Raw genomic sequence first — 26,226 nt, forward strand, 5'->3', positions numbered from 1 at the left:
CAGCTTGGCTATACAGAAAAACCACAGGGGATTTGGCTATACAGAAGAACCGCAGACAATTTAAACAATACTGATGCATGAATTTCCTTTCTGAGGCCCTGAGCTGCTTGGCGAGATTCTTAAAAGTGCCCCGTGTGATTTCAAGGCATAGCAAAAATTGAGGGACAGTGCCTAAAATATGCTTAACCACATATAGGCCTTCTCAAGTCTTGTAATTCCCAGAAAATTTATACTTAGGAATCTGGATCCCAATTAAATTCCTACTTCAGTGACTCGGATCCAGGATTTCTATGAAGGAGTAGTGGGCATTCTCAAGATGTTTTAGTATAATTTTTTCATTCTATTTTTAATTTTTTTTTTTTTTTTTTTTTTTGCTGGTGTAATATTTTGTTAGGTCCATGAAACTGTTTTTCAAAAGTCTGGACAATGTTTCTTTATTTTATGTGTATGAGTGTTTTGCTTGTATATGTGTCCTGTACCACCTGCCTGCCTGATGGCCATGGAGATCAGAAGAGGATACTAACTGCCCCTGGAACTCTAGTTACAGACAGTTGTGAGCGACCATGTGGACACTGGCAACCTAGGTCCTCTGCAAGAGCAACTAGTGCTCTTAACTGCTGAGCCATCTCCCTTGTGAAGCTGTTTATAATTTTACAGGACATCCCTGGGGAGAAGGTACAAGCTAAATTAGACTTCTGACTTCTTTTGTTCAGTCTGGAGATTTTATTTTGTTTTCTTTTTTGAGAAAGCTTCACATTGTCCAGCCTGGCCTTGAAATCCCTACCTGAGATGACCTTAAACTTCTGATCCGCTGGCTTCCTATTGCTGGGATTTTGGGCCCATTGCAGCTCTTTATGAGGTGCTAGGGGTTGAACACAGACTTTTTTGCATTCTAGGCAAGTCCTCTTCCTGCTGTGCTGCAGCCCTAGACCCTTAGTCTACACCTTGATTTATTCCACTCATTGCCTCCTGAAGATCACATATCAGACTGATAAATACAGGTGCACTCCATAGACATTATGGCTGAATATTTGATTTTCTGTTGATCAACAAAACAATAATAAGATTCCAGGTCCTTTTTGTGATGAAACAGTTGGGAGGTAATTGGAAATGATCTTAAAGATGAAGTAGTTAATGGAGAAGCCTAACTGGAGCAAAAATGGGAAATTGTTTAGAAAAAGAAGTTCTTGTTGGCTTTAATACCAGCACTTGGGAGGCAAGTGGACCCCTGTGAATTTCAGGTCAGCCTGGTTTATATATCCAGTTCCAGGAGAGCTAAAGCTTCAAAATAAACCAATCAGACAAAAATATAGTCCTTGGGACTGAAGAGATGGCTTGGTGGCTAAGACTAGACACTGTTCTCGCAAAGGACTTGAGTTTGATGCCCAGCACCATGGCGGGCAACTCGCAACTGCCTATAATTCCAACTTGAGCTCTTCCCCAGTGAAACTCTTCTGTGTAAGCCAGAGCCATGGCTTGCCCTCTGGAGGGCAGCCAGGCATCTGGGAGGGGCAGTACTTACTGTCTGGTAGGTGATGACAAGCTGCATGACAGGCAACGCATAAAACACGGCGATGGTGATGATGTTCCTACAACAGAACACACCAGAAACGGTGATTTACAACACAGGGGTGGGCTCTGCTCAGCTTCAGAATGGGGATGTTTCTACCTTACAACTCCTCAGTTAGCTTGCAAAAGCCACTAGGAACTGATGGCCTAGCTCCTGTTTCTCTGGTCTGTCTCTCCTTTGAACATCTGGTAGGTAGGATTTACAAGAGGACAGAGGGAAGTAAACAAAAATTACCTTGGTTACTGCTATTGATTTGGTTATAGCAGAGAACCCTTGCACTGTTAACTGAAACCATTAAGTCATTCATTTATTTAATTTTCTGGATAAAGAGTCTTGATATGTATCCCTGACTGGCCTAGAACTTGCTATGTGGACAAAGCTGGCCTTAAACCTGTGATGATTTCAAGAGCCATGGTTCCAGACAATGGCATCATGCCTGACCCAAAATTACAGTTTTAAAACTAACCGCAGGCACTCAATGAGCTGAAGCCCTCCACCTCTCCCTCCTCCTTTCTTCTTTGTACAATCATTTGTGAAACAGTGTAAAATCTACTTCTTGTGTATATCCCCTTTGTACATCGTTAGACGAAGTGTGATTCGAGGGCAAGTGACAAGACAGACGTAACTTGTAGAGGCTCTTAAATAACACTTCATCCCGGAATGAAATTGCAGTTGTCCCCAGCTTCATCCCGATGTCTGCATCCAGAGGTAGGGCGGATTCCTCAGAAAGTCAAGATGGCTGGCGGTGTCACAGGAAGGCCACCGTCAGTCTGGAGCTTCCTGAGTCGGTGGAGGCGCCTTGTTAGGCAGCTCATCCTCTCGACTGGATGGAAGGACATGCGTGTGAACACGGCCACGTGACAGGTCTTTTTTGTTACAAGTTGGGGACATCAGCATCCACATCCATGCCTCATTAAACACTAACCCCTTGTGATATAAGTGGTTGTAGCTTTAAAAAAAAATCAGTTTAAAGAGTTTAGGGGCTGAGGGTGTAGCTCAGTGATGGAGGAACTGCATCCCCTGTCCTGTGGTCCTGTGTGTGGGCCTGGGTTTGATCTCCAGTGCTACAGTGCACACATACATACAATCAAATAGATTTAAGTGAGTAATTTTTTTTTAAAGAAAACCACGATCCTACTGGTCACCTACTTACCAAAAATAAATCTTATACTTTTTGCTGACGATTCTCCGGTCCTTCCTGGACAGATCTGACAGGTACAGGAACATCTAGGGCATCAGTGGGGAGAGAATGCAGAGCTGAGCTTGGCTTTTCTTGTACAGGGCACAAAGGAGAACTTTAGAAATTTCAGTTTAGTTCCCACTGGGGATTAAAATTATTCCTCAAGCTGTTTCCTTTAATTTTGCTTTTCTTGGGACACTGCAATAAAAACACTAGCATACTCGTTGGCTTATGGAGGATCTGGCTGATGTGGAATCCTATCAGGAGTACTGTTTCCCACAGCCCAACCTCAGAGTTCTCAGCTTTCAGACCTGCCCATTCTGTAGCTCCTGAATTGCATACGGGTGAAACTGTGATTTATACTCGTATCTTTTGGGAGGTAAAATATAATATATTAAACATATACCTGAAAGAGATGGGCTTTGCTCTCAAAGAATGGTATGCTAAGAAATGGGGATGCTTTCCAGAACAGCCCTGAGGTGAATTCTCGTCTTCCATCTGATTGGATCCCTTTATCCCTCCCTGTTCACAAACACTTGGGGTGCTGCGACCATGGGATGCCCTATTTTGTCTGATCCCTCCACCCCAATGAAAAGTTCTGATGCAAGACTTTTGTCCTGGGATCTAGCTATGTTTCATCTAAATCTTCCAAAATATTTGGCTTCCCTTTAAGGTAAAAAAAAAAAAAAAGGAAACTAAGGCACCGGTGAAGTTTATTTTACTACCAAACTTTCTTCCATTTCAAAAACTATGATGAGGAGAGCTGGTACCTTGGTCCTAATGATGTTTTTGTCACTATCAATATCTGGCATGGTGTCGAAGTCAGTCTCCTCCACAGAACTGTCTGTGTCTGAGTGGCATGGCTGCCCACCATCAGAGGAAGACATCTGCCTTCCAGGGCTGGAACTCGACTCATCTGAAACAGAAAACTCATCTGCCTTTAAAAGTCAAGAACCGTCTATGGCGTCTATTCCTCTGCAAAAAGCACAGTGCTTACTCATTCTAGAAAATACCATGTTTTTTTCTTTCTTTTTTTTTTCAAATCAACTCTTTACCAACAAGACATGCTCCTCTGTTGCCTCCTCAAGTGAATGCCATTTTTTTCTTTCCCCCCATTTTATATTTGTCTGTTTCTAGGGCTGACTGTAAAGAACATAATGGAATCTTCTCTGTAGATGTCTGGATGCAAAAATAACATTGTGCTTGTATCTCATGTTTCATATTTCACAATATGAGCACAAACATATAAACACACATGCAGAGTTATTTATAGCTTTGCTCACACACGTGGGTAAACATATACATATCCAAATGCTATACATTTTCTCACGGAATAATTATCCAGAGAAACCCTCCACATGCCATTTCGATCATTATGTAATGAAAACAGCATTCTCAGGAAGGATTCTTCTGTTCCCATGGATGTTCTAGAGCAGATGGGAGCTGTGCAGCTTGAGCTCATGAGCTGAGCCTACCTTCCTTCCACTTTATTTCTTCTATTCAGATGTTTTTTTTTAAAAAAATCTTGTTCTTACAGAACTAAAAATAAGTAGCCTACACTGAGCCTACATGCTCCAAGTTACACAATAACAGAGCAGGGCTACAGCCCCTTTCTGGGGACTGTTTGAGGTGCACCATTCACAGGCTCACAAGCATCACGGCAAGGGCAGGCAGCTCCATGCACTCCTACCATACAAGACAGGTAGGGGGAATATTTGGTTGCTTCCAGGCTACTGAATGTCCTCAAGGGCATACCTGGGTGGCCTGGAGCAGGCCCATTGTGAACTTAGCCAGGGTGAAGGCCTGTTCAGCTCCAGCCATGTTCACTTGCAGCACAGTGGCTGGCTGTGCTCTTCAGCTCCTCAGGGAGCTGGCAAGATGGCAAAGAGGGTAGAGGACCTTTGTGCTCAGGCCAGACAGATAACCTGAGTTTGACCCTAGATCCCACAGAGTAGCAGAAGAGAACTGACTTAGAAGAATCGTCCTCTGACCTCAGCACCCCACACACATATGGCACATGCACACTCTATAGATAGACAGACAGACAGACAGACAGATAGATTGATAGATGGATGGATGATAGAATGTTTAAGTACCCAAGGGGTTGGTGATGGCTCAGTGGGTCAAAGGTGCTTGGGCCACACCTGCTGACCTTAATTTATTCTCTGGGACCCATACGGTAGAAGGACAGAATCAACTCCTTGCAAGTTGTCTTCCAGCCATCAATATGTACATGCTACCCGCCCCTCCCCCCTGAATAAATAAAAGCAAAATAAATTTCAAGTTCCAGGGGGGCCTTCCAAGTTGGACTGAGTTCTGCTCAGGCGTAGCTATCAGATACAAGAAACAGAACAATGGAGCCACAGAGAACACTGGGAGGGGCGTTCCAGATTACACAGCCTGTACATCTTTTCCATCAAAGAGCAGCTTCACTGGACAATTGGCTTATCCATGCTCGCAAGCGGTTAGCAGCTGGAGAAACCTGTGCGCTCATCTCTGCAGAATAAAGAAGGAGTTCTACCAGAGGACTCCTGGTAGCAAGTACCTATTGCCCCATAATTGCTCCCTTCAGGCGTGCTGGCCGAGATAGGATGTGAGACAGCCGTATTTCCAGAGCCTGCAGCAACAAAACACAACAAAAAAGAGGGCATTGCTTTACGCTCAGCAGCTGAAGCAAGACGGCGTGCCTGAAGTAGCTGAATCACTCAACAGGAGTCTTTAAATTTGATTTTTCCCCCCATTCGAATACATGCAATTTCTCTACCACTCATACACCCCAGGTAACTCAGCAGTGTTTGCGGTATAGGGAAGTATTTTCAGCGAACATACCTAATATTTGCAAGCATCTTTGCTTGCAATCCATTTCAGTGCTCTTTTGCTGAAAATGTAATCTGTTGTTACACAAAAGCCATGGTGTGTCACATAGGTAAAAAAAAAAACAAAAAACAAAAAACAAAACAACAACAACAACAAAAAATGCAAATGTCCTGATACTCTCTAGTCACAGTTGATTTTCTTCATTTCACTTTGAGACTTTTGTCCCACTGACGGGCTCTCAGAAAGTCACATGGTTTTTTGTTTGTTTTTGTTTTTCTTCTTGTTTTTTTAAGCCAACTGTCCAGGCTTCATTCTGTGTTTTTAATTTTCAAACCTACTGTGTCCCTATTGATTCCACCCAGAGGAGAAAATAACTAAGTGCCAAATTTAAAATTTTCAGACAGGAGACACACCCGACTGCCTAAGCGACTCGTTTTCCTTTCTCTCTTTGGTGAATTCGCCAAGAGCTGCCTCAGCTGGACAGTGGGACTTGGAGCTAAAGCCATGAGCTTGGCAGGCGAGGCTGTTCCCAGGGCCAGCAGAATGTGGACTTTGAACATCAGAAGGCTTACGCCTGGCATTGTTGCTGGGCTTGACATATTTATTATCAGGAAAGCTCCAGGCTCTGAGCTTTCTTGGACTAACCCTTAAGTACACAACCTGACACCAACATCATGCATGCTTTAAACCCAAGTTCAAAGCAGAGACACTGACGGTGAGGGTGTGTGTGTGTGTGTGTGCGCGTGCGTGCGCAGTGTGCCGGGGAGGGGGGGTTCAAATCCAGGGCTTGCACGAGATAGGCAAGCCCTCTACCACTGAGCTTTAGTCTCAGCCTCGCTTTAGCCTCTTAAACATTAAGAATCAAATTTGGAGCACAGAAAACATTGCGTGAAGACGCCTGACTGTCTCCTTTTGACTTGGGTCAGTTCTGGCTTCATGACAACATAGAGTTTGGCTGCCGCTCTTGCTCCTGCAGGCTAAAAGCACCACAATCAGCAGAGCCATCACCACCCTGGATGTTGTGATTGCTACTACTGATGCTGCCATTCCTTCATCCTGAAGAGAACGAGCGTGCATGTGTCAGACTCTCTTGACTTTTCAGCAGCCCTAAGAGGTGTGGGAGATTATTATCAACATTTTAAAGATGATTAAATAGAGGTGCTGAGATCAGGTAGCTTCCCCAGGTAGCCAAAGGGTAGAGACTCACTGTACTGCTTGCTTGCTATCTGCTAAGACTTAGCTTTTTTTTTTTTTTTTGCAAAATTTATTTCTATTGGATAATATTTAAGATGCATATGTTTATATATATAAATATACATGTGTGTATACACACATATGAACACACACAACAAAATAATGACCACATGCAAGCAAAGTGTCCGACTTCCGGGTGAGTGGACGTTACAACATGTCAAGTCTCCTGGGATTCCTTGCCCTTTGAGAACCTGCTTCAAGCATTTGCCTGGGCCCAGCCCTCTGGGTGGTTTCCTGTTGCATTGAGCTCCATTGGATTCCTGCTTCTCAGAGACACTTGGTTTTGCTGATGGCAAAGAAAGACATTTCTATAGCTTCACTTTCCTCCGAAGGTTCCTCTACCAGATGTGGGCATCTCCTGGTAGCACACTCCGCTCCAGCTCTCTCTCCTGGCTGGTCTCACCAGCTCATCGACATAAGCCTGAGGGTCACCTAGCTGGCTCTTCCACTGGCTGGCTGGAGCTTGCCGCCGTTCTGCTCTTGCTTTGGCTGGTTAGGTCATGGCTCCCTCATGGTTGTGAAACACTGGAGGTGGTGCCAGCTTTGCCTGTACCTTCTCTGTGCACAAAGGCTCCTTATCTCCTCCCTGTTTCAAAGCCCTTTGTGGCAAACATACCTGTTTTCTACTTCCTGAACTAAAAAAAAAAAAAAAAAAAAGAAAGAAAAAGAAAAAGAAAAACACTTGTGCCCAGCAGCTAGTGCATATAAGTTGGTAATTTTTTCAGTTTTACGCCATGAAGGTATCTGATCATGTCTGGCCAAGAAACTTTTAATTGTCACAAAGATTAAAGTATACTTCAATCCAAAACTATATGGAGCATCCTGAATAACAAAGAATTATGAATCTTGTAATATCAATAATGTTGACGTTGAGAAAAATTAGTCTTAGAGAGAGAGAGAGGACTTAGTATTAATTCTGAAAGTACATTTACTTGACCTGCACCCCTTTTTGAGAAAGGATCTCATGCATTCCAGGCTGGTCTTGAAGTCACTGTGTGTCTAGAGGATGACCCAGAAGACTTCTGAGCTTCCTGCTCCCAACCTCCTAACTACAAGCATGTGCCGACTCAACCAGCTTATGTGGTGCTGAGGCTTTAATCCAGGGATTGGAGCAAGCTAGCATGGCACTCTACCAACTGAACTCCACCCCCAGCTATGAAACTATCTCTGTATAGAGGCTTATTTAACAATAAGGATGTGATACACTTTACAAGAGAAAATGGTGGGAGAAAATGGCGGGCTCCTCCCTCTGACTGCTGCATGAGGGTGCCGCATGACTAACATCCAGCAGAGTGAAAAGGAGAGTGCAGAGGCTGGCAGAGAAACACACCAGAGCACCATGCTCTGTTTCCTCTGAAAGCTACCCTCCCGGGAGCCTCTGGTATAGAAGTGGGTCCGAAGTATGTTCTGCAGTGATTACCACCACTGTGCGGGTCCACTGAATGCACCTCCATTCCTTTTGCTCACTCATTTTTGCCTGCTGTCTGAAGGACACCTCTAGGTCTAAGCTATTTTCAGTGTACCTGACTTTCAACATTATCTGGTTCAAGCCTGAGCCCTGTTGATGTATGTTTTGAAGTGTAAGGGCCCCTTTTGAACATGGAATTCCTTCGGTGATCCTAGTAATCACAGAATTCCATCATCTGCACACTGGAAGAAACGGCAGATCTTCCATTCAGAGGGCAGTTAATGAAATCTAACCTACTGGATTTATGCCCAAGTTCTAAAGGGCCCAATTTTTATTATATAATTTACGTTTACATTATATACGTATTTTGCTATTATTAGAAAACCTGGGGAAGTGTGGTAGAAAATATGACCTCCAGGTAACGGGACTGAAACATTTTAAAAACAGCGAAAGCATTGCTTAGCATGGTGAAGCTCCATAAGCAGGTGTTGTAGATCGCCAATTGAATGTTTATTCAAACAAAGTGCCTGGGGGGTGGGGGAGCTGGAAAACCAGACGAGCCGCCACTTATGAAAGACAAATGTAAACACCCTCAAGCCTTCAGCAAAGAGAGAGAGAATCCTGCTGGGTGGAGGCGGGGTTGGTATCTTTTTTTTACGATTCTGTGGATTCACGTGTGGGGAAAGCGTGGACCTGAACGCGGGCTGCACCTGACTCCATTTTTTTCCATGCACCATTTTCAATTTTCACTCCTTCCCCAACAGCGTAGGAGCTTATGGTGACCTGGGCTGTGTCAAACTGAGCACATCCGAAGTTTAAAATTTTTTAAAAATAGTCAAACAATTTTATTGAAGTTCTAAGTTTTAATAAAAAAACAAAAACGAAAACAAACAAACAAAAAAACCAGACAGACAACTGAAATCCTTTGAGGGAAACCTCAGGGTGGACAAATGGGTTAAGTATTTAATTACTCTGGATTCCTCAATTTCTACTTTTTTTTTTTTTTTTTTTTACTGTGCTTGCTAATCTCAAATATTTTGATTTTCTAGATGCTTAAAGCATACAAAGCTTTCATCTCACTTTGGGAAAAGCACGCTGCATAAATGTTGACATTCATGTTCTCACTGTTATTCCCAGGTCAACATTGGCATACAAACAGGTGTGAGCAGTTGTATTCCAGTACAGAGACAACGTCTAGAAAGGAGGAATGGTTGACACGTGCTCTGTGAATAATGGGGGTATTCTGGGTGCAGATTTTTCACGTGTGTTCCATAGCTCAATAGTTACCAACCATAAAATTGCTTCTCACTAGCCCTGCCTTCTGTAGACCGTCTGTGATCAAGAGGACTCTGGGATAAAAATCAAGGGAAACAGAAGGTACCAAAAGGGAAGTGGCTGCACCATGCAGCATCCTTTGGGATTAGGAATTAAGCAAGGAATTCTCTTACCATCACTGGAACCAAAGCCGCCATCAGTGGATTTCCTCTGACACCTGCAAGCAAGCATAACACATGACTTCGTACTTTTATACACATGTGCACATTCTCTTTAGAGTCAGCATTCTGCATTAGCTTCCTCTACACTCTGTTGAGAATTTGTCTTCTAGGATCTCTTAAAGGGGCCCTTGGAGAAATTACTGGAAGAAGTTTAAAATGGCATCTCCCGCCAACCCCCTCTTTGGAAGACAATACGGCAATTCCCTCAGCTAGCCGAACACAGACTGTCCTATGATTCAGTATTTCCATTCTCAAGCCTGTACATTAGTAACATTCATGCATTTTTCAGATATAAACACATCACAACATATGTCTTTTAGAGCCCCCAATTCAACATGTTTCAATATATCCAAACACTTGTGCATCTGCCTCCACAATCATGAGCCCCCTCCAAAGAAGCTGTGTATCTGCCAGCAGTTGCTCTTCATTCTCCCTCCTCCCCTAGGCCTTGGTAATCACTAGTCTACTGTATCTTATACATTTACCTTCTCTAGACAGTTTATATAAGTGAAGTCATGGTACATATGAACTTTTTTTGACTGGCTTCCTTGATACAGTATACTATTTTCAAGATTAATTCATATTGTAACGTGCATCAGTCTATTCATATTTTTATGGTTGGATAATATTCCAGTGTGTGTGAGTGTACTACATTTTATTTGTTTTCTCTTGATGAGTACTTTTATTGTTTTTGTTGGCTGTGTATTAAAATGACACTGCTATGACCATTTGTGTTCATGCTTTTTTATAGATCTATCTTCATGTCTCTTGGGTATATAACTAGAAGTGAGCTGCTAGGCATGAGGTTACTCTATATTTTACTCTCCCAAACTGTTATCCTCAAAGACTTTAGAGCAAGCCCTGTTTCACATTCCCATCAGCCAAGTCTGAAGATTCCCATTTCTCTACAGTTCAGCCAATTCTTACTTTGTATTTAAAAGTTTTAAAAATTATGTCCAACCTTTAGAGTTTGACACTTCTTTGAAGCTTGATTTGCACTCCCCTAAGGGCTAATGATGAACATCTGTTCAATGTTTGCTGAGCATCTGTATGTCTACTTTGGAGAACATGTGTTTAAACCCGTTAGCCATTTTTTTTAATTAAATTTTTTTTTCATTTATGTGTATGTGTGTGTAGGTATGTGCACATGAGTGCAATGCTCATGGAGGCCAGAAGAGGGCATTGGAGTTACAGGTTGTTGTGAACCCGCTGGAACTGGTGCTGGGAATCAAACTCAGGTCCTCTGGAAGAACTGAAAGCCTACCCTCTAACCTCTGCACCATCTCTCCAGTGTCCTCGAAAGATCCTTGTGATTATAACAGCCTATGTCAACAATCCAAGATCTAGTTCACAACTTATAATGGCAAACTTCTCTTTGCCATGCAAGGTAATATATTCACGGATTCTGAGGATTAAGATGGGGCATCCTTTCATGGTCACTCTTCTGTATAGCACACTGTCTAAAGCAAATAGGCAAACCTATGAACATGAAAACTTCAAAAAACCTTTTTTTAAAAATTAAAGTGTTCTCTAATTTCATTAGTGACATTTTTCAGTATGCGAGACCCTACACTTAGACAGTGCTTCTTAGTATTTTATTCCGTTAGATGCTTTGGTAAATAGGAGTGTTATTTTATTTTGGGCTGTTCATTGCTAGTGTATGGAAATATTTGATCTTGCGTTTGTGTAGTCTCATTTTGGTGTGGTGAGAATATTCCGAAATGCAAGACTCAGTGCTGATGATGGCGAAGCTTTGAATCAACAACTCGGAACTGCACACTTTGAAGGGACAAGTTGATGGTTTATGAATTCAAGCTCAAAGAAGCTATTTTTCCCTAGACGTACCATTTGGCACTGTCCATCAAATTAACATGTGGATTAACCTCTCATTTCAAAATGATTCTTTGTTTTGTTTTGCTTTGCTTTGTTTTCAGAAGTGAGACCAGAGGGGAGGAGTAGAGAGGACGGCTGGAAGGGTTCATGCTTTAACAGACGCTTATTTGCTTTCAGATGACCGTTCTAGATGACCCCCATCTTCTGTGACAGGACTACTCTCCAAACCTCTGTTTATTTTTCTTAGACACCAAACTAATCTTGTGCCCTGCAAGGTCACTGTCCTACTAGATCCTGACACTGCTGGATAGCTGTGGTTCCAAACAGCTCTTCCTGTCAGTGAAATCAAATCTGAAGCAGCATCCCAGCCATTCTCTACCTTACTGCTGCGTTTATTCTTCCCTGGCCACTACCCAGCATGGTTTTGTTATTTGCTTGCATGCTTGTGTGTTTCTTCTCTCTGCGGTTTGAGGTTGTAGTAAGGATGTAGACTTTTCTGTTCGTCAACCTCTATGCGAGGACTGGACATGTGGGAGACAAACATCTGAGTATTTGTTGAGTGACAAAGCAAATCACTAAGGAGGACAGCTAAGATTCAGCCTGACGGTTCCATCCGGAAAGGGACATTGTGGGGAAGGCCTTTCTGATCAAATTTGGCGGCGCTGATGGGTGAGTAATCATCTAGGCTGCTAGAATGCAATGTATTTGGCACAGTGTGCTTTACCTGTGCTTGAATTAGGTTCTGGAACTGCTACCATTTTTCATGAGAGCACTTAGGTAACTTCCGCAGCTGAGGTGAGGCAGGAAGTATCTAGTCAGCAAATTTTAAAAGTGGCAGATGAGAGGTAAGGTAGGTTGAGTGAGATGGGCGCACCCTGACAATCAGTCTGGCAACTGGGCTGGCCTCATGTTGGGGTGACTTTCCTTCACATGGATTCCAGTGTGTCTCTGTATTTTCCATCTTTGATTGCTGAACTGGCAGAAAGCTGGCAGGATTTTGGTATTGCCATTTCTATGGCCCATCGCCGGCTTCCTATTTGCAAATGCTTGTTCTTCCACACATGCTCAAAAAACATGAAGGTCAGACAGTCCTCTATGCCCAAAGGCAATCTAAAAGCAGTATCAGTGGTTGTCTCGCTGCTGATTGGTTGTAATAAAGAGCTGATGGCCAATAGCAGAACTTCCAGGCAGGCTGCAGCGATAGAACAGTTGGGTTAAGCTGGGAGAAGATCTCAGCAGAAGGCTCAGGCTTTAAATCATATCAGAAGTCTCAGTGTCATTATTTAAACCACTGGTGAAGAGGAGAAAGCCCCGCAACAGGCTCCTGACTCATTTATCCTCCAATAGATAAGAGAAAAGCCTATAGCTTGAGGCTTGCGCTGGGCTGTTCTCTCTGAGATTCCACAATCCCAGGCTGGCCTGCTAGACTGTAAGAGCGCAAGAAGCCCTGAGGCCATTCTAGGATTTCAAGTTTCTTGGACCCGCCAGCAGGTCACACTTTGTGACCACATCCAGCTAAGATTTCTGAGCCCAGCTGTGATGGTACTAAAGGTCTCTGAATTGTATACTCTCAAGAAATGAATTGATGGTTTATGTTTTGTTTTGTTTTTTTTCTTAAAAGAAAACCATTTTTCTAACTGCACCATTTGGAGATACAAATCAAAACAAAACCATTAGCATTAGTGGACCCATAGCCTTCCCATAGACTACCCATAGACTGCCGTATGCTAGATATGTTTTTGTTTGTTTGTTTGTTTGTTTAAGAGTGACAACATGGTAATGGATAAAAGAATCAAAGATAAGAACAAGTACCCAGAACTGGCAGTTGGTCTTAATGTGTGGCAGGGTAATTGAAGAGAAGCCTGTACTCCCCACCCCCCACACTTGTAGGGTTATTAATAAGTACATGCTGAAATGGGATGTGGAAGAGGCAAGGAAATGAGGTTTGTATGACAGTACAGCATGAAGACGCTTGGGAAAGCTCTTAGCTCCCTGAGAGCTGGGCCATGTCTCTCACAAGCATTTATTATCATGATCTTACAGCATGGACTTTAACTCTGACATGTGTTAATAAGGTACAAGGACTCATTCAGCAAATGGCATTAGGCTGAGAGAGCCTCATACAGTGTGTGGAGAACTTTACTTCACTCACTCCAAAGAAGGAAAGTTCTCGGATTAGCATCTTTTCTCAGTCTGGTCCCCTATTTAGAATGTCCTGTGTCTCTGGGTTTCTAATTCAGTTTGTCTATATTTGGAAAGAGTCATCTGCAGCAAACTTCTGCTCCTGGTGACAAGCAGCTATTAGCTCAGTTCTTGTCTGTTGGGGTGTTGACGGTGCATATTAGCTGACTGAAGAGAAAGAATTCTGTTTTCCAAACCTGAAACATAGGACGGAAGAGCCTTGCTCAGAGGCAGAAGACTGGCTCTTTCCTGTGGCCCTGGAGCTCATCGGAAGCAAAATGGGAAAATCTTAGGTCCCCATACAGTTATAGCCTTGCTGAGGTATAGGCTGGTAGTCACACACATTGTTCCAGGACCGGCATTCTTCCAGGACCATCATTCCTCACAGGCCTCTACCGTCACAGGGCCCCAGACACACAGGGCACAACTGACTCCAGGAAGTACCATTCAGTCTGCAAAACTCAGCACTTAGCACCGCCAGCCAAAATGAAAACAAAGACCTAATTCATTAAAGTCTATATAATTCTGGGAAAGTCTCAAAATGTACTAATCTTGCTTTTTAGCTTCTGCAGTTACACTTCTGGATAACTGTTCTTGTTAAATGAAATATGTCAACCCAGAACATTGTTTTTGTGCTTCAAAGCTCACCCTGAGAAAGGCTCAGTGCCACACTGGAATCCCAAACAGCCCAGTGTAGCTGCCGGCTAATGAAGACTTTCTATTGGCATAACCCATCCAAGCAAATACTTCTCAACTCTGACACTCAAGATTCATTTGGTCAAGCCTGTTGAAGACTTTAGGCTACAGAGTTGGGCTGCATACGTTTAAATCCTGGCTCCTTCAGGTTCTGGGTATGAATCCTTGATCAAATTGCTTAACCCCTCTGTACTTCAGTTGCCTTAACCTTCCATATCTAGTGACAACTACAGTTTCCCAATAATGGTGGCTCAGGGCATCCAATGAGACAGGCCTCAGGAGGGCCCAGGCACATAGCAGATATACAGATATATTTAACATATTAGTAACTGCAACTTGTTATAGCAAGCTGGTACTTCTTCCCGTATATGTTTTCCAGGTATGATAGTTGCCTGAATTCTCAGCTTTTGTTTGTGACCTTTTTTTTTTTTTAAGTCACAATCTTGTGTAGTGAATTTAGCTACAAACTCACTGTGTGGCTTTGAACTCCCTGACCTCCTGCTTCCAACTCTTGAAGGCTGGACACTGGGGTACCACCATGTCCAACACTGTTTTTAACTGTGTATTTAAAATAACTTTAAATTTACAGAGATGTTTCAAGGATGAGTAGAAAAATAGGATACAGAATATCCATCAATATAACCTTTACCTGTATTCATGTCAGCCTCTCTCCCCTTTCCTCCTCCCCCCTCCTTTCTTGGCATCCTAGCCTAGGCTTCCAGAAATTCACAATCCTCTTATCTCTGCCACTCTAGTGTCTACACCAGTAAGCCTGGCTTTAGCTCAGTTTCTCAGCTCTTTTTCCAAATGTATAGTATGCATACATCTACATATATGTTACTTTATAGCACACGCTCAACTACATGTATGTTAATTGGTAGCATGTACTTAACCATAAACATATTGACTTTGTTGAAAGTCATCTGAAGTTGTTATATATTTTTATCCTCAGTATTTCTATGGAGTAAAAAAAAATATCAAATTCTTTACATCTGATGCTTGCATACACATTTTCTTAATGTGTTGCTGGGGGTTGAGGCTAGGGCTTCATGCATGCTAAGAAAGTGCTCCGTTGATGACTTGTATCTCAGCCCACTGCTCACTTTTTGTTTTGAGGCAGGGTTTCCCAAAGTTGCCCAGGCTGGTCTTAAATCACTCTGTAGCCTGGTCTTGAATCTTCCTCCTTTACCCCAGAGTACCAAGGACTACAGACTCATCAATTGTTTTGTCTTTTAACCTCAACTGGCCTAAAACTATCCTTTATAACATATTTTTCTTTCTTTTAGTGCAAGACCCAATTTGAGGTCCCTCACTGTCGTTAGTTTTACGACTATCATTTATTTCCTCTAACTGGATCCCTTGCATATCCTTTTGCCCATTTTATGACAAATTTTGTATCTAATATTTCCACATGATTAGATTCAAAATATACATTTGTAGGGAGCTGCAGGGAGCCATTCTGGGTCTCTTTCAGGGCACACATTACTCACCTTCCCTTTGATGGTATTTATTTTAGTTGACAGGTCAGTGTGTTTTATTTCTTCACTACATATTTATTACTTTTTCTCTCACGGCTTAGTAATTTATGAAGCTACACTCTCAAGCCACACAAACACTCCATTCCTCAACTTAGCAGTCATTAATGACTTTGGTTTTTCTTTAGGTTGAAGCTAGAGTCTAGCACATGCTAGGCAACTGGTCGACCACTGAGCTATTAACCCGGACTTCTTTTTTGTTTGTTTGGTTTTTGAGAGAGGATTTCTCTGTGGAGCCATGGCTGTCCTGGAACTTACTCTGTAGACCAAGCTGGTCTCTTGACTCACACAGATCTATCTGTTTCTGCCTCTCAAGTGCTAGGATTAAAGGCACCACTGCCTGTCAACTTTTTTTTTTTTTTTAACTTTTCATTTTGAGGCAGGGTCTCCCTAAGCTGTGCATGCTAACTAAGACTCACTTTGTAGCTCAGGCAGGCCTTGAACTGTCAGCCCTCTTCCTCGTCTTTACAAGTAGCTGTGAGTACTGGCCTGGGCCACCAGACCTGGCCCTATTGATGAGCTGTGATGTTTGCAAATGATTTTCCAATCTCAGCACTTCCTTTGTGTTTATCTGTCAGCTAGGTCTGCTATAGAGGAGATATGTTCATTTTAATGTCAGTATTTGCTGGGAGCACCTTACCCTGAGAGGCCACTGCTATTTGTTAAATTCATTGGATATGTATTTGTAGATATTGAGATATTTCATCCCTTTATTTCTTTATATATTTTCATTTTTTCAAGTGGCCTATAATGTACAACTCTCAATTATTTTGGCTCGTGGTGGACCTGTTTTTTATTTAGTTTTTTAGTTGTGCCGAGGCTCAGCTTGTAAAGCACTTACCACCTGGTTACATTCTCAGCCCTTGGCTTTCTGAGTCAGAGTGTCCATGTTGTGGCTCAGGCTGGCCTTGAACTCTAGTTCCTGTAGACTCTAAATTTGCTAATCTCCCCTCCTTGTCACGAGTGCTGGGATTACAGGCATGCCCCAGGTGGGGAGTAGGAGATTTTGAAAGTGGCATCTTCTCAGCTCAAAAGTTTTAGAAGCAAATACAAGCAAGTTGTTTTCTGAGGGAGAAATGGACCTTTGCTGCTGACATGTTCTGCCAGAGAGGCAGCAAGGAGCCCTTCTCACAGCTGGTGAGCATCTCCCCTAATGCTCTCATAGCTGGTTTTGTATTATTTTTTTTTTCCATGTTTAAGCGCAGAGGGGAAAAACACCATTTGTTTATGTTAAGGCTCCTGCCATCCTTTTGTAGTTATTTCTCAGAAAGCTTCACAAAAACAGAATTCTCAAAGCTCAGCCCCACAGAGTGAGGCAGAGTGTTAGAAAATTTTATTTATTTCTTTACGTTTGAAACCAGGGGCTCCAAATTCTGAGACGGGGAAGTTTCCTTGATCAAATTACAACATAGTCATCTCTCCCTTTCCCCATGAAAACATAATTTACTGGGAACTTGGCACACCTGCTAATCTATCTCAAAGCACATCATTCCTGTATGGACTGTACCTTGAGATTTATTTTAGTCACTAAATTTACTTTTCGACAGAATGCTTTAGTCTGTTCCCAGACTCCGTGCTGGGAAAGCTGAGTACTCCCCTCCATCTGCAAGCTTTGCAGCTAGTAGTCTCAGGTAGAAACACAGACAAACTGCCTTATTGTTGTGGATTCATAATGAAAGCTCTACCAGCACGTTATGTAGGGCATTGGCTTCAGATCTGCAAGTGAGCCAATTATTATTTCATTCCACAATGAGAAACCTGAAGTACAAGGACAGAAGGACAGGCAGCTTGCCCAAGACTGCAGTTAGTGGCCTGTCAATGTGCTCCAGGGCCCATGTTCTAAGTATCACACAGTGAGGCAAAGGCGAAGAAGCAAGCATGGACCTACCTCACGTGATGGACACACACAACAACAAAGTATACCACGTAGAAGAAGAAGAAAATGAATACGCTGAAAACACTGGAGTTCACATATACAGATCCTGGGGAGAGAGAGGCAGTTTTGGTCAGCTTGTCGTTGGAAACAGGAAGACTGTGTTGGGAACAGCACAGCTTAAAGGATGAGCCTTCCATTGCACCCATTCTAGTAAAAATTCCCTGGAGCTGTGGGAGGCCACACAACGCTACCCACAAGCGGCTTCATAGTGATGACTGCCCATTGGAGGTGGGGAAACGGTCACTGTTTACAACTCTAAAAGTGGGTCTCTTTCCTCTCCTTGCCTCATTTCCTCATTTCCTTTTTCCTCCTCCCTTCCCCTTCTTTTTCTTCCCCCTTCCTTCTCTCTATTCCTCCCACTTTCTTCCTCCAGCCCCCACCCTGCTATGCTGTTGGGCTTCCTACAAGTTAGGCGAACACTCTACCAGCACACCACACACCCCCGGCCTGTTTCTTTCTCTTAAAAAAGATCTAATCTTATCTCTAAGTTAAATATACTTTAGTATTCTCATGATGGCCCCCTGAGAGGGGGACATGAGTATTTAATTACAAAATAGGTCTCCCAACGCAGGACTTCCTCTTCCATACTCCAGAGCCAAAACCAACCTTTGATGGAGGGGACAATGGTCACTTTCAGGTTCTTTGATCGCTGTAGATTCCAGGTCTGGTTTTCATTTTCTGGTAAAAAAAAAAAAAAAAAACAAAGCAACAACATGCAAACAGAAAAGGCACAAAGCACAAAGGGTCAGACATTAGACTCTCATCCTCCATTCTGAACAGTTGTGTCATACAATATCCGAAATGCACTCTGACCGACATACAAGAACTGGAGGAAAATACACCATCTGACACATCAGATGTCCTTCTGGTGAAGATTCTTAGGTTGGCCTTTGCACAGGTGCATTCTGGTAGCGCCAAGTGACATAAATAAAAGGGAACAGCAGCCTTCCTTCTCCTGATGCCCACAGACATCTGAAGAGAAACAAGGCGAAAACAGACAGCTACGTCCTTCTTAGCTTGCATTTTTCCTAGCCAGCAAAAATGTTTTTCTTTACATCAAAGGCCCTAGAGTTTATCAAGGAACAATAGACACTGGTAAGCTTATAGAGCTACATAATTAAGAGATTACAGCACACACAAGCAGAAATGTCACCTGACACCAAGGGAGCCATTTTCGACTCAACAGAAAACACCCTCTGTGTGGGTGACATATGGCCCATGAGCCGGGGGTCTGTGTTCTCAATTAACAGTCTATTCTGCTCTCTGGCCAACACAACTATTTGCATATGCACCAGAGCTTTTATAACCCCTTGTTATCAGGAAAAGCCATCATACTTGGCTTCCTTATTGTCTTGCAGGGTACAATTTTGGCAACTGGGATAAAACTATAGACTTTGCTTGTACATCTTTGTGGAAGGGCTGCCTGCTGATTCATATATGTGACTCCATCTTAGGAACTTGACTTTAAAAAAATGTTTTGTTACATTTATTCTCTCTGTCTTTCTCTCTCTCTCGTATGTGTGTCTGTGTGTGTTTATGGAGGATAACTTGCTGGAGTTGAGTTTCCCCTTCTACCATGTGGTATCCATTGATGAAGCTCAGCTTGTTATGAAGCGCCATCTCACCAGCCCAGGAAACAGACCGTTTTGTATTCCCATCGCAGAAGCAAATGGAATGCCAACCAAGTGAACTCACTTTGTACAACCTGGTTTAAGACTTTAAAAAAGCTGAAAAGCTGCACAACTGCAGTCCAGTCGACATCCTAGCGCTGAGGGAGAGGAGCCCCTGAGCCTCCGATCCTAGCGGAGGAGCTAGTGGGAGTAGATGGCGTCTGCGGGAGGGAAAGGCAGTTTTCTGATAGATGGACCCTACTCCAGTAAATGACCCCACGCCCCGTAACAGACACTCGTTACAAACTGGACTATGCATGTGATGTAAAAAAATCACTAATAAAGAGGACGGGAAGTTGGGAGGAAGTAGAGAGGAGATGGGTGGATCTGAGAAGAGTTAAGTGTAGAAGTGGGGATTGAATACGATTAAAGTACACTGTATAAAGTGCTCAAATAATTAAAATATTATATTAGAAAGCTGAAGGGACAAAAAGGAAATTTTGTAGTAGCAATATTATCTTTCCATTAGAATTAGCTTCACTTTATTTATTTATTTATTTTTTTATCCAAATGTCTCTCCAATGCCTTGTCAATTTGCTGCTGTTAGGCTCTCAGTGAGAATTAGAGATGAGCTTTTGGCTTCCATTCTTTCCCTCCCAAGTGTCCTTTGGTGCCTCTTACCCTGGATGGAGAATGATCCCCCACATGCGTAATCTTCAGGTTTTATCACAAACACCACGAAGAACTGCTCGTCTGGAAAATCCTTCTTCTGTGTAAAACATAACAACCTCATGATTCCCAGATAAGAAAGACAGCCAGGAGGAGAAAGTCCATGGGGGTGAGGGGCAGTAAGAGAAAGGAAGAAAAGGAAAGTTCACCCCTGCTCTCTAAGTCCCCAGAAAGGGCTTCCACATTCTTACGGTGTACTCTAGACCATCCATGAACATCACTTCATCAAAGAAATGAATGTAAGTAGGTACATGGAGAATTTCAAAAATCTGTGCCCACTTGAGGACTCAGTACTATAAAAAACACAATGAACCATAACATCAATGGCACAGATTAACAAATGATGTTTGTACATACATGTACATATAAGCACACATGTTTGAGATGGTCTTGCTATGTAACCCAGGTTGGTCTTGAACTCTTGATCCTTCTTCCTCAGCAACCTGTGTGCTGGCATTACAGGCACATATCCGACAATTTGTCAGTTTTATTTAAAATTCTAATTAGAAGTAACTAACTTGTCTAAAATCATGCAGCGAGTAAAGTCAGGGAGACAAAGGACCTGGTAAGGAGGACTGAGCTGTGGCTCTGGCTTTGACTTCTGTACCCGGGCCACTTAGTCCTAGTTCAGTGTTAGTCCTCATTCATAAAAGTAGGGTTGACAAGATAACTATATGTTGTAGTTCTTTAATCCAGGCATTTTTGTCATGCTCAAGTTTCTGACGTTGTGTTTAGTTCACTGAGAAAATGTCTAAAATGGAAGCACAAGTCCAGAAGGGGAGGAGTAATTTACTCCCAAATACGCTGAAGGAAGACATGATAGGTTTGGCTACCCTTCGCCCTTCATTAACCTGGGAAGAGAGCCGATCAACTGAAAAAACGCCTTCCTAAGAACAGCCTGTAGGCAAGTCTGTGGAGCATTTTCTTGAGTAATGATTGATGTGGGAGAGGTCCACCCGCTGTGAAAGGTGCCCTGGGAAGGTGATCTGGGTTGTATAAAAAGCAAGCTGAGTGAGCCAGGGAAAGAAAGCCAGTAAATAGCGTTCTTCTGTGGCTTCTGCTTCAGTGCCTGCCTCCAGGTTCCTGTCTTGAGTTCCTGCCCTCGCTTTCCTCCATGATGAACTGTGATGTGGAGGTGTAAACCAAATAAACCCTTTTCTCCCCAAGTTGCTTTTGGTCATGATGTTTTTTACAACACTAGGAAGCAAATTAGAACACCTACTGTTTTTGTTATTTTTTTTGTTTTTTGTTTTTTTGGAGGGGGTGTCTTTGTTGTTGTTGTTTGTTTGGGAATCACATCATTCTGGCATGCTGAGGAAGAAAAAACATGAAAAACAAGACATCTAGAGTATTAAATTCTTGATGCTCAAAACCTGAAGTTTAACTGATAGAAAATTTTAGGTCTCATACCTAAACTGTACTTAGCTTCACTCTGTTTGTTGTTGTTTATTAATCAACAAGCAATGTTGCCTTATGCTACACAGACTGATCAAGTCAGATTCAAGTCAGATCTCTTAAGTACCAACCCAGAGACTGGGATGGAATGTCTTTTGGAATATGGTGACATACATAATATGTGTACATTTTTGCTATAAAATATCACCGCAGTAACAATTTAGTTACAAATGCCAAAAGGGCAAAGTACCACACAAATAGGGGACATATGCCTTTGAAGCTGTTATTCTGCCCAGAGGTGAATCCAACTTTTGGTGAGTTTTACTGGTAGAAATTATTATAATACATTCAATTGCTCTAAATGGCTGTTAGCCTAAATTGCTTTGCTAAATTGGAACCACCTGGCCTTATGCCTATATGTGACCTGTCAGACATATGTACTACTGCACTGTAGATTCCCAAAGACCCCCAGGGGGGAAAATATACCTGGAAGGGTAGCATTGCCCACTACCATTCAGGCACTGACCACAGGCAGGTCACTATTTGTTTTTAAACCAAGCAGAAAGAAAAGAGCTCCAAGGTACACAACAGACAGCCATCATCTTTGATCCTGGCCCAGTGGGTAAGTGATTATCAGTTGTGACCTCATGAATGTTGTGACCTCAGAGGCAATGTCTCACCTGTAGTGTGATGGCAGCTTTCTTGGTCATGGACTGATAGACACCGTTGAATTCCACATTGTCGTCCAGATCATACACTGGACACTAAAGCACAGGAGAGACAAAAGAGAGCCCATCAGCACTGTCACAGGATGTTACTCCACACGCATGTGTCAGGGCTGTGCCACCTGAATCACAGGCCAGGGGAATCTTACTAATCTAGACAGCATGGAAGCTTTTTGCAGAAGTCATGAAATGGCCCTCTTAAAGCCTGGACTTTGCAGGTGGCACACGCCTTTAATCCCAGCACTCTGAAGGCAGGAAGATCTCTGTGTTTGAGGCCAGTCTGGTCTATGGCGTGAGTTGAACTGTACATCTGTGGCAGATGTAAGGAAGATAGCGGTGAGGGTGAGTGGCCATTTATACAAGGCCGCCTTTTCATTTTATGATAGGGCCACTTCTTATCAACTAACGTATACGTATACAGGACAGCCAGGGATACACAGAGAAACCCTGTCTCAAAAACCAAACAAACAAAACCAAACAAACAAAAAAAACCTTGGACTTTGGCCTAAAATTTCAGAGTCATTCTGTATTGAAATGAACTATAAAAAGATAGCCTTTAAGTATATAATGTTTATCTCTCTCTCTTTTGAGTAACATTTTATGATACAGAAAGGATCTGATGTTACGCCAACAATCTAAAAACAAACCAGGTGGTAGGCTTTTATTTAATTTTTCTCATTGACCTCACAACTGGGTTTTCTTTGTTCTGTCATGACCTATTTTTCTGCCCACCATCTTTTCTTTGTCTTGGTGAGAAGACAGCTACTTCTTACCGATAATCAGTGTCAGCAAACCCAGGCTGCCCACTTGTGTGCATGGAATGCTATTATTTGGGGAGATGAGTGTCAAGAGGATGACACAGTCCCCACCCTCACACCCATCTATTACGGAACACTGTAATCTTAACCCACCAGGGGGCTGACAGTATCAGGGCTCACCATGATGTTCTGAACAGAGATGACTGAACACGGATAAGCCTTCTCAGACACCACTTTGATGATGACGGAGTCCACGTCTTTAGGAAATTTGTATAGAAAAAACTAAGAACGAGAGAAAGAGAGACGCGATTTATTAATTGTAAGAAATATTTAAAGAAACTCACACCACTCCACATGCACGGATTGTTTTCTCTACCGTTATGTGTGAATTTCAGATGCTCAGTGACTGGCCACTGTTTCAGCTATCCATTCATCTCATTCATATCGAGTAAAGAACTATTCTGTACATCTGTGGCAGACGTAAGGAAGATAGCGGCGAGGGTGAGTGGCCATTTATACAAAGCCGCCTTTTCATTTTATGATAGGGCCAGTTCTTATCAACTAACGTATACTGCGCTTCATTTCATTTCCCACGTAAGCATTCTGCTGGGAGCTCCTTTTAAAATCGGGGATACGTGGGATGTAATGTCAAGCAGCAGTTTTTACTGTGTGAAATATATGAAAGTCAAAATTTCACTTTGTATTCCTATATCCTCTTCAGCAATGCTGTTCTGAGAACTAATTCAATATGGACTGTCAGAATTAAGGAATGTTTCTCACATTCAGGTTAAGAAATCTTTTCATGCTTTGTATGACCGCGTTTTGGAGCTTGATTCAAATACACACTGAAAGGGTTAGGCTAACTTTGTAACCTATATGTCTTCTAAAGCCTATAGTTTTGAGTTTTAGGTCCAGGTTAAGCTAAAGCCTCTTAGTACCTTTCCAGAGAGTGAAGAAATGTGACCCTATCCGTGAGGACAGATATAAAAAAAGGGCAAGCAAACAATGACCTTCGCTCACCAAAAGAAGGACCAGACCCTTGTCCTTGAGATAGTGTTTCTTAGCAACAAACCTAGACTTCTTCTGATTAGCTTTTGACCTCCAGCCAAGAGCCCGCAGCCCTAATTTTCAAGGATGAGCTAACCACCCCCACCTTCAATTGCAGCTGCATCCACACTTGGCAGGACTGGCCAAGCTTGAACACCTAAGACTAACCAATTATCTTACTTTATAGCTTCCTCATCCAATCCTAAATTGCCAAAACTAGAACTTCAAATCTCCCGCAATTTTTCTTTTAAAAACCTAAAGGCCTTTGTCTCCTGGTGCCACTCTTTGCTGACCAGCAGGGGTGACCCCATTGTACAATGGTAAATAAACCTCTTGCTTTTGCAACGAGTCTTGGTCTGGGGGAGTTTCTGGGAAGGGCGCGATTGAACTCCTGAGCTGTGAGACCCCAGGTCTTACACACACAAAATAGGGTTATTCTAGAGGAGGAGCCTAGAAGTCCCAGGGTGGCTGTCAAAACAGCCATATTTTATAACTCAAGAATGTTACTCTTAGCAATGAGTATCTATTGCTAGCTGGGTTGTTTTTGTAAACAGCCATGGTTTTTGAACACTTATAAGTTTATCAAGCTATTATCAGCCTTATTTATATCTAAATTGCTAAAAAGTTCAAAGAAATGTTTGAGACCCCTGCCTCAGAATGTTTTAATCAGAAAGAAAGATTTTATTTGTATGTTTTGCCTGCATCCATGTCTGTGTACCACATGTATACAGGTATGTAATACCGCAGGAGGCCAGAAGAAGATATTGTATCCCTAGAATTAGAGTCAGCTACAGCTATGAGCCACCATATGGGTACGAGGAACCAAATTCAGGTCCTTTGCAAGAGCAGCAAGTGCTTTTCATTGCTGCACCACTCATGCAGGTCCCCTAAATATCACTCGAATTTAAATGGTCAATAACTATTAAGATGTACAAATTGTGCCTGCTGCCTTTCTTGCCACTGGGCATCAGTAGGTCATATAAGATGACTTTCACAGAAAGGAAACTTAAATTTTAGTTTTGCTGTGTGGCTCTGCTGGTAGAGTGCTTGCTTGGCATGCACAAGATCTAGAGTTCCATCCCGAGAACCACAGACAAAAGTGGGAGTTCCTCTGCACAGGTTTGGGAGCACCGCTTGTACATCTACTCCTAACATCACCAATGACACCATCTTGGCCACTTGAAATCAGCCATTGTAGGAGACAAAGAGGTCTTGGGTACACAGAGGAGCATGAGAGGAGCCAGGAAAGTTAAGCACACAGCTATGAGGTGTGCAGGAAGGATGTACTGTGACCACCTTGTGATCCGTTGCTGTCTGATGAGACAGGATCTGCCCATATCCTCCAGATTTTTTGTTTTTATTTATATTAGACCCTTTCCCCCTAAATGCTGAACACTGCTTTTACCCCATAAAAGCCATTCTTTATGAATGATGTCACTTGTGCTTTACCACAGCCTAAGTTATCTTAGGGCCAGGCCAATCCTGACTCCACAGGCCTTATGTTTTACTTCAGCCAAGCTTCCTAAGCCCTAAACCTATCTCTGAGTCAATGGTACCCATTCTTGTGAAAGAAGTCACATGTACTTTGTAAAGAATCTCAATGCAAACAAGTCTTACAGATGCTGTGCTCTTGCGACTAAGTTGTTATCTGAGTCCTTTTTTTCCAAAACTGTGCCCATGTAAAATGATTTGGGTCAGACTCTGGAAGTCCTGGTCCAGCATCAGGATAAAACTGATAAGACCTAGCTGAGCTGAGTTTCATTCCTACCTCTCACCCTGACCCTGCCTGCTGTAAAGCCTGCAGGAGAATCATCACAAGCCACGATGTAGAAATTTATACCACAAGAATGGGCAGAAGCTACATATCAAGTTTTGACCTGTCCTGAACTAGCTGTTAAACATTTACTCGCACATCAGTGATTGTAATAAACTTTCAAAAGTACATAATACTTAATCACCGGTTTTACTATATTCAAAATGAAAGCTACTTAACCACTTATAAGAAAAACATATTAAAGTCTCCAAAAAATATATAGGATAAGTATTGTGCTGTATA

The 26,226-nt window shown here is 42.6% G+C and overlaps 1 protein-coding gene across 2 annotated transcripts in view; it reads right to left on the bottom strand.

Annotated features, from left to right (window-relative positions):
- Sidt1 (SID1 transmembrane family member 1) overlaps window positions 1-26,226 on the bottom strand; it is an 84,906-nt gene that overhangs the window by 22,063 nt on the left and 36,617 nt on the right. For both annotated transcript variants that reach the window (XM_060370463.1, XM_060370462.1), the window contains exons 5-14: window positions 23,304-23,405; window positions 22,321-22,404; window positions 20,198-20,285; window positions 18,513-18,584; window positions 17,859-17,952; window positions 9,678-9,721; window positions 5,296-5,367; window positions 3,521-3,666; window positions 2,724-2,797; window positions 1,523-1,589 (exon numbers count right to left, since the gene is read on the bottom strand). In XM_060370463.1, the coding sequence (XP_060226446.1) occupies window positions 1,523-1,589; window positions 2,724-2,797; window positions 3,521-3,666; window positions 5,296-5,367; window positions 9,678-9,721; window positions 17,859-17,952; window positions 18,513-18,584; window positions 20,198-20,285; window positions 22,321-22,404; window positions 23,304-23,405 (843 nt within the window). The remainder of the gene's footprint in view (window positions 1-1,522; window positions 1,590-2,723; window positions 2,798-3,520; window positions 3,667-5,295; window positions 5,368-9,677; window positions 9,722-17,858; window positions 17,953-18,512; window positions 18,585-20,197; window positions 20,286-22,320; window positions 22,405-23,303; window positions 23,406-26,226) is intronic.

The sequence above is a fragment of the Meriones unguiculatus genome, chromosome 17 (assembly GCF_030254825.1).
Source record: "Meriones unguiculatus strain TT.TT164.6M chromosome 17, Bangor_MerUng_6.1, whole genome shotgun sequence".
NCBI classification, from domain to species: Eukaryota; Metazoa; Chordata; class Mammalia; order Rodentia; family Muridae; genus Meriones; species Meriones unguiculatus.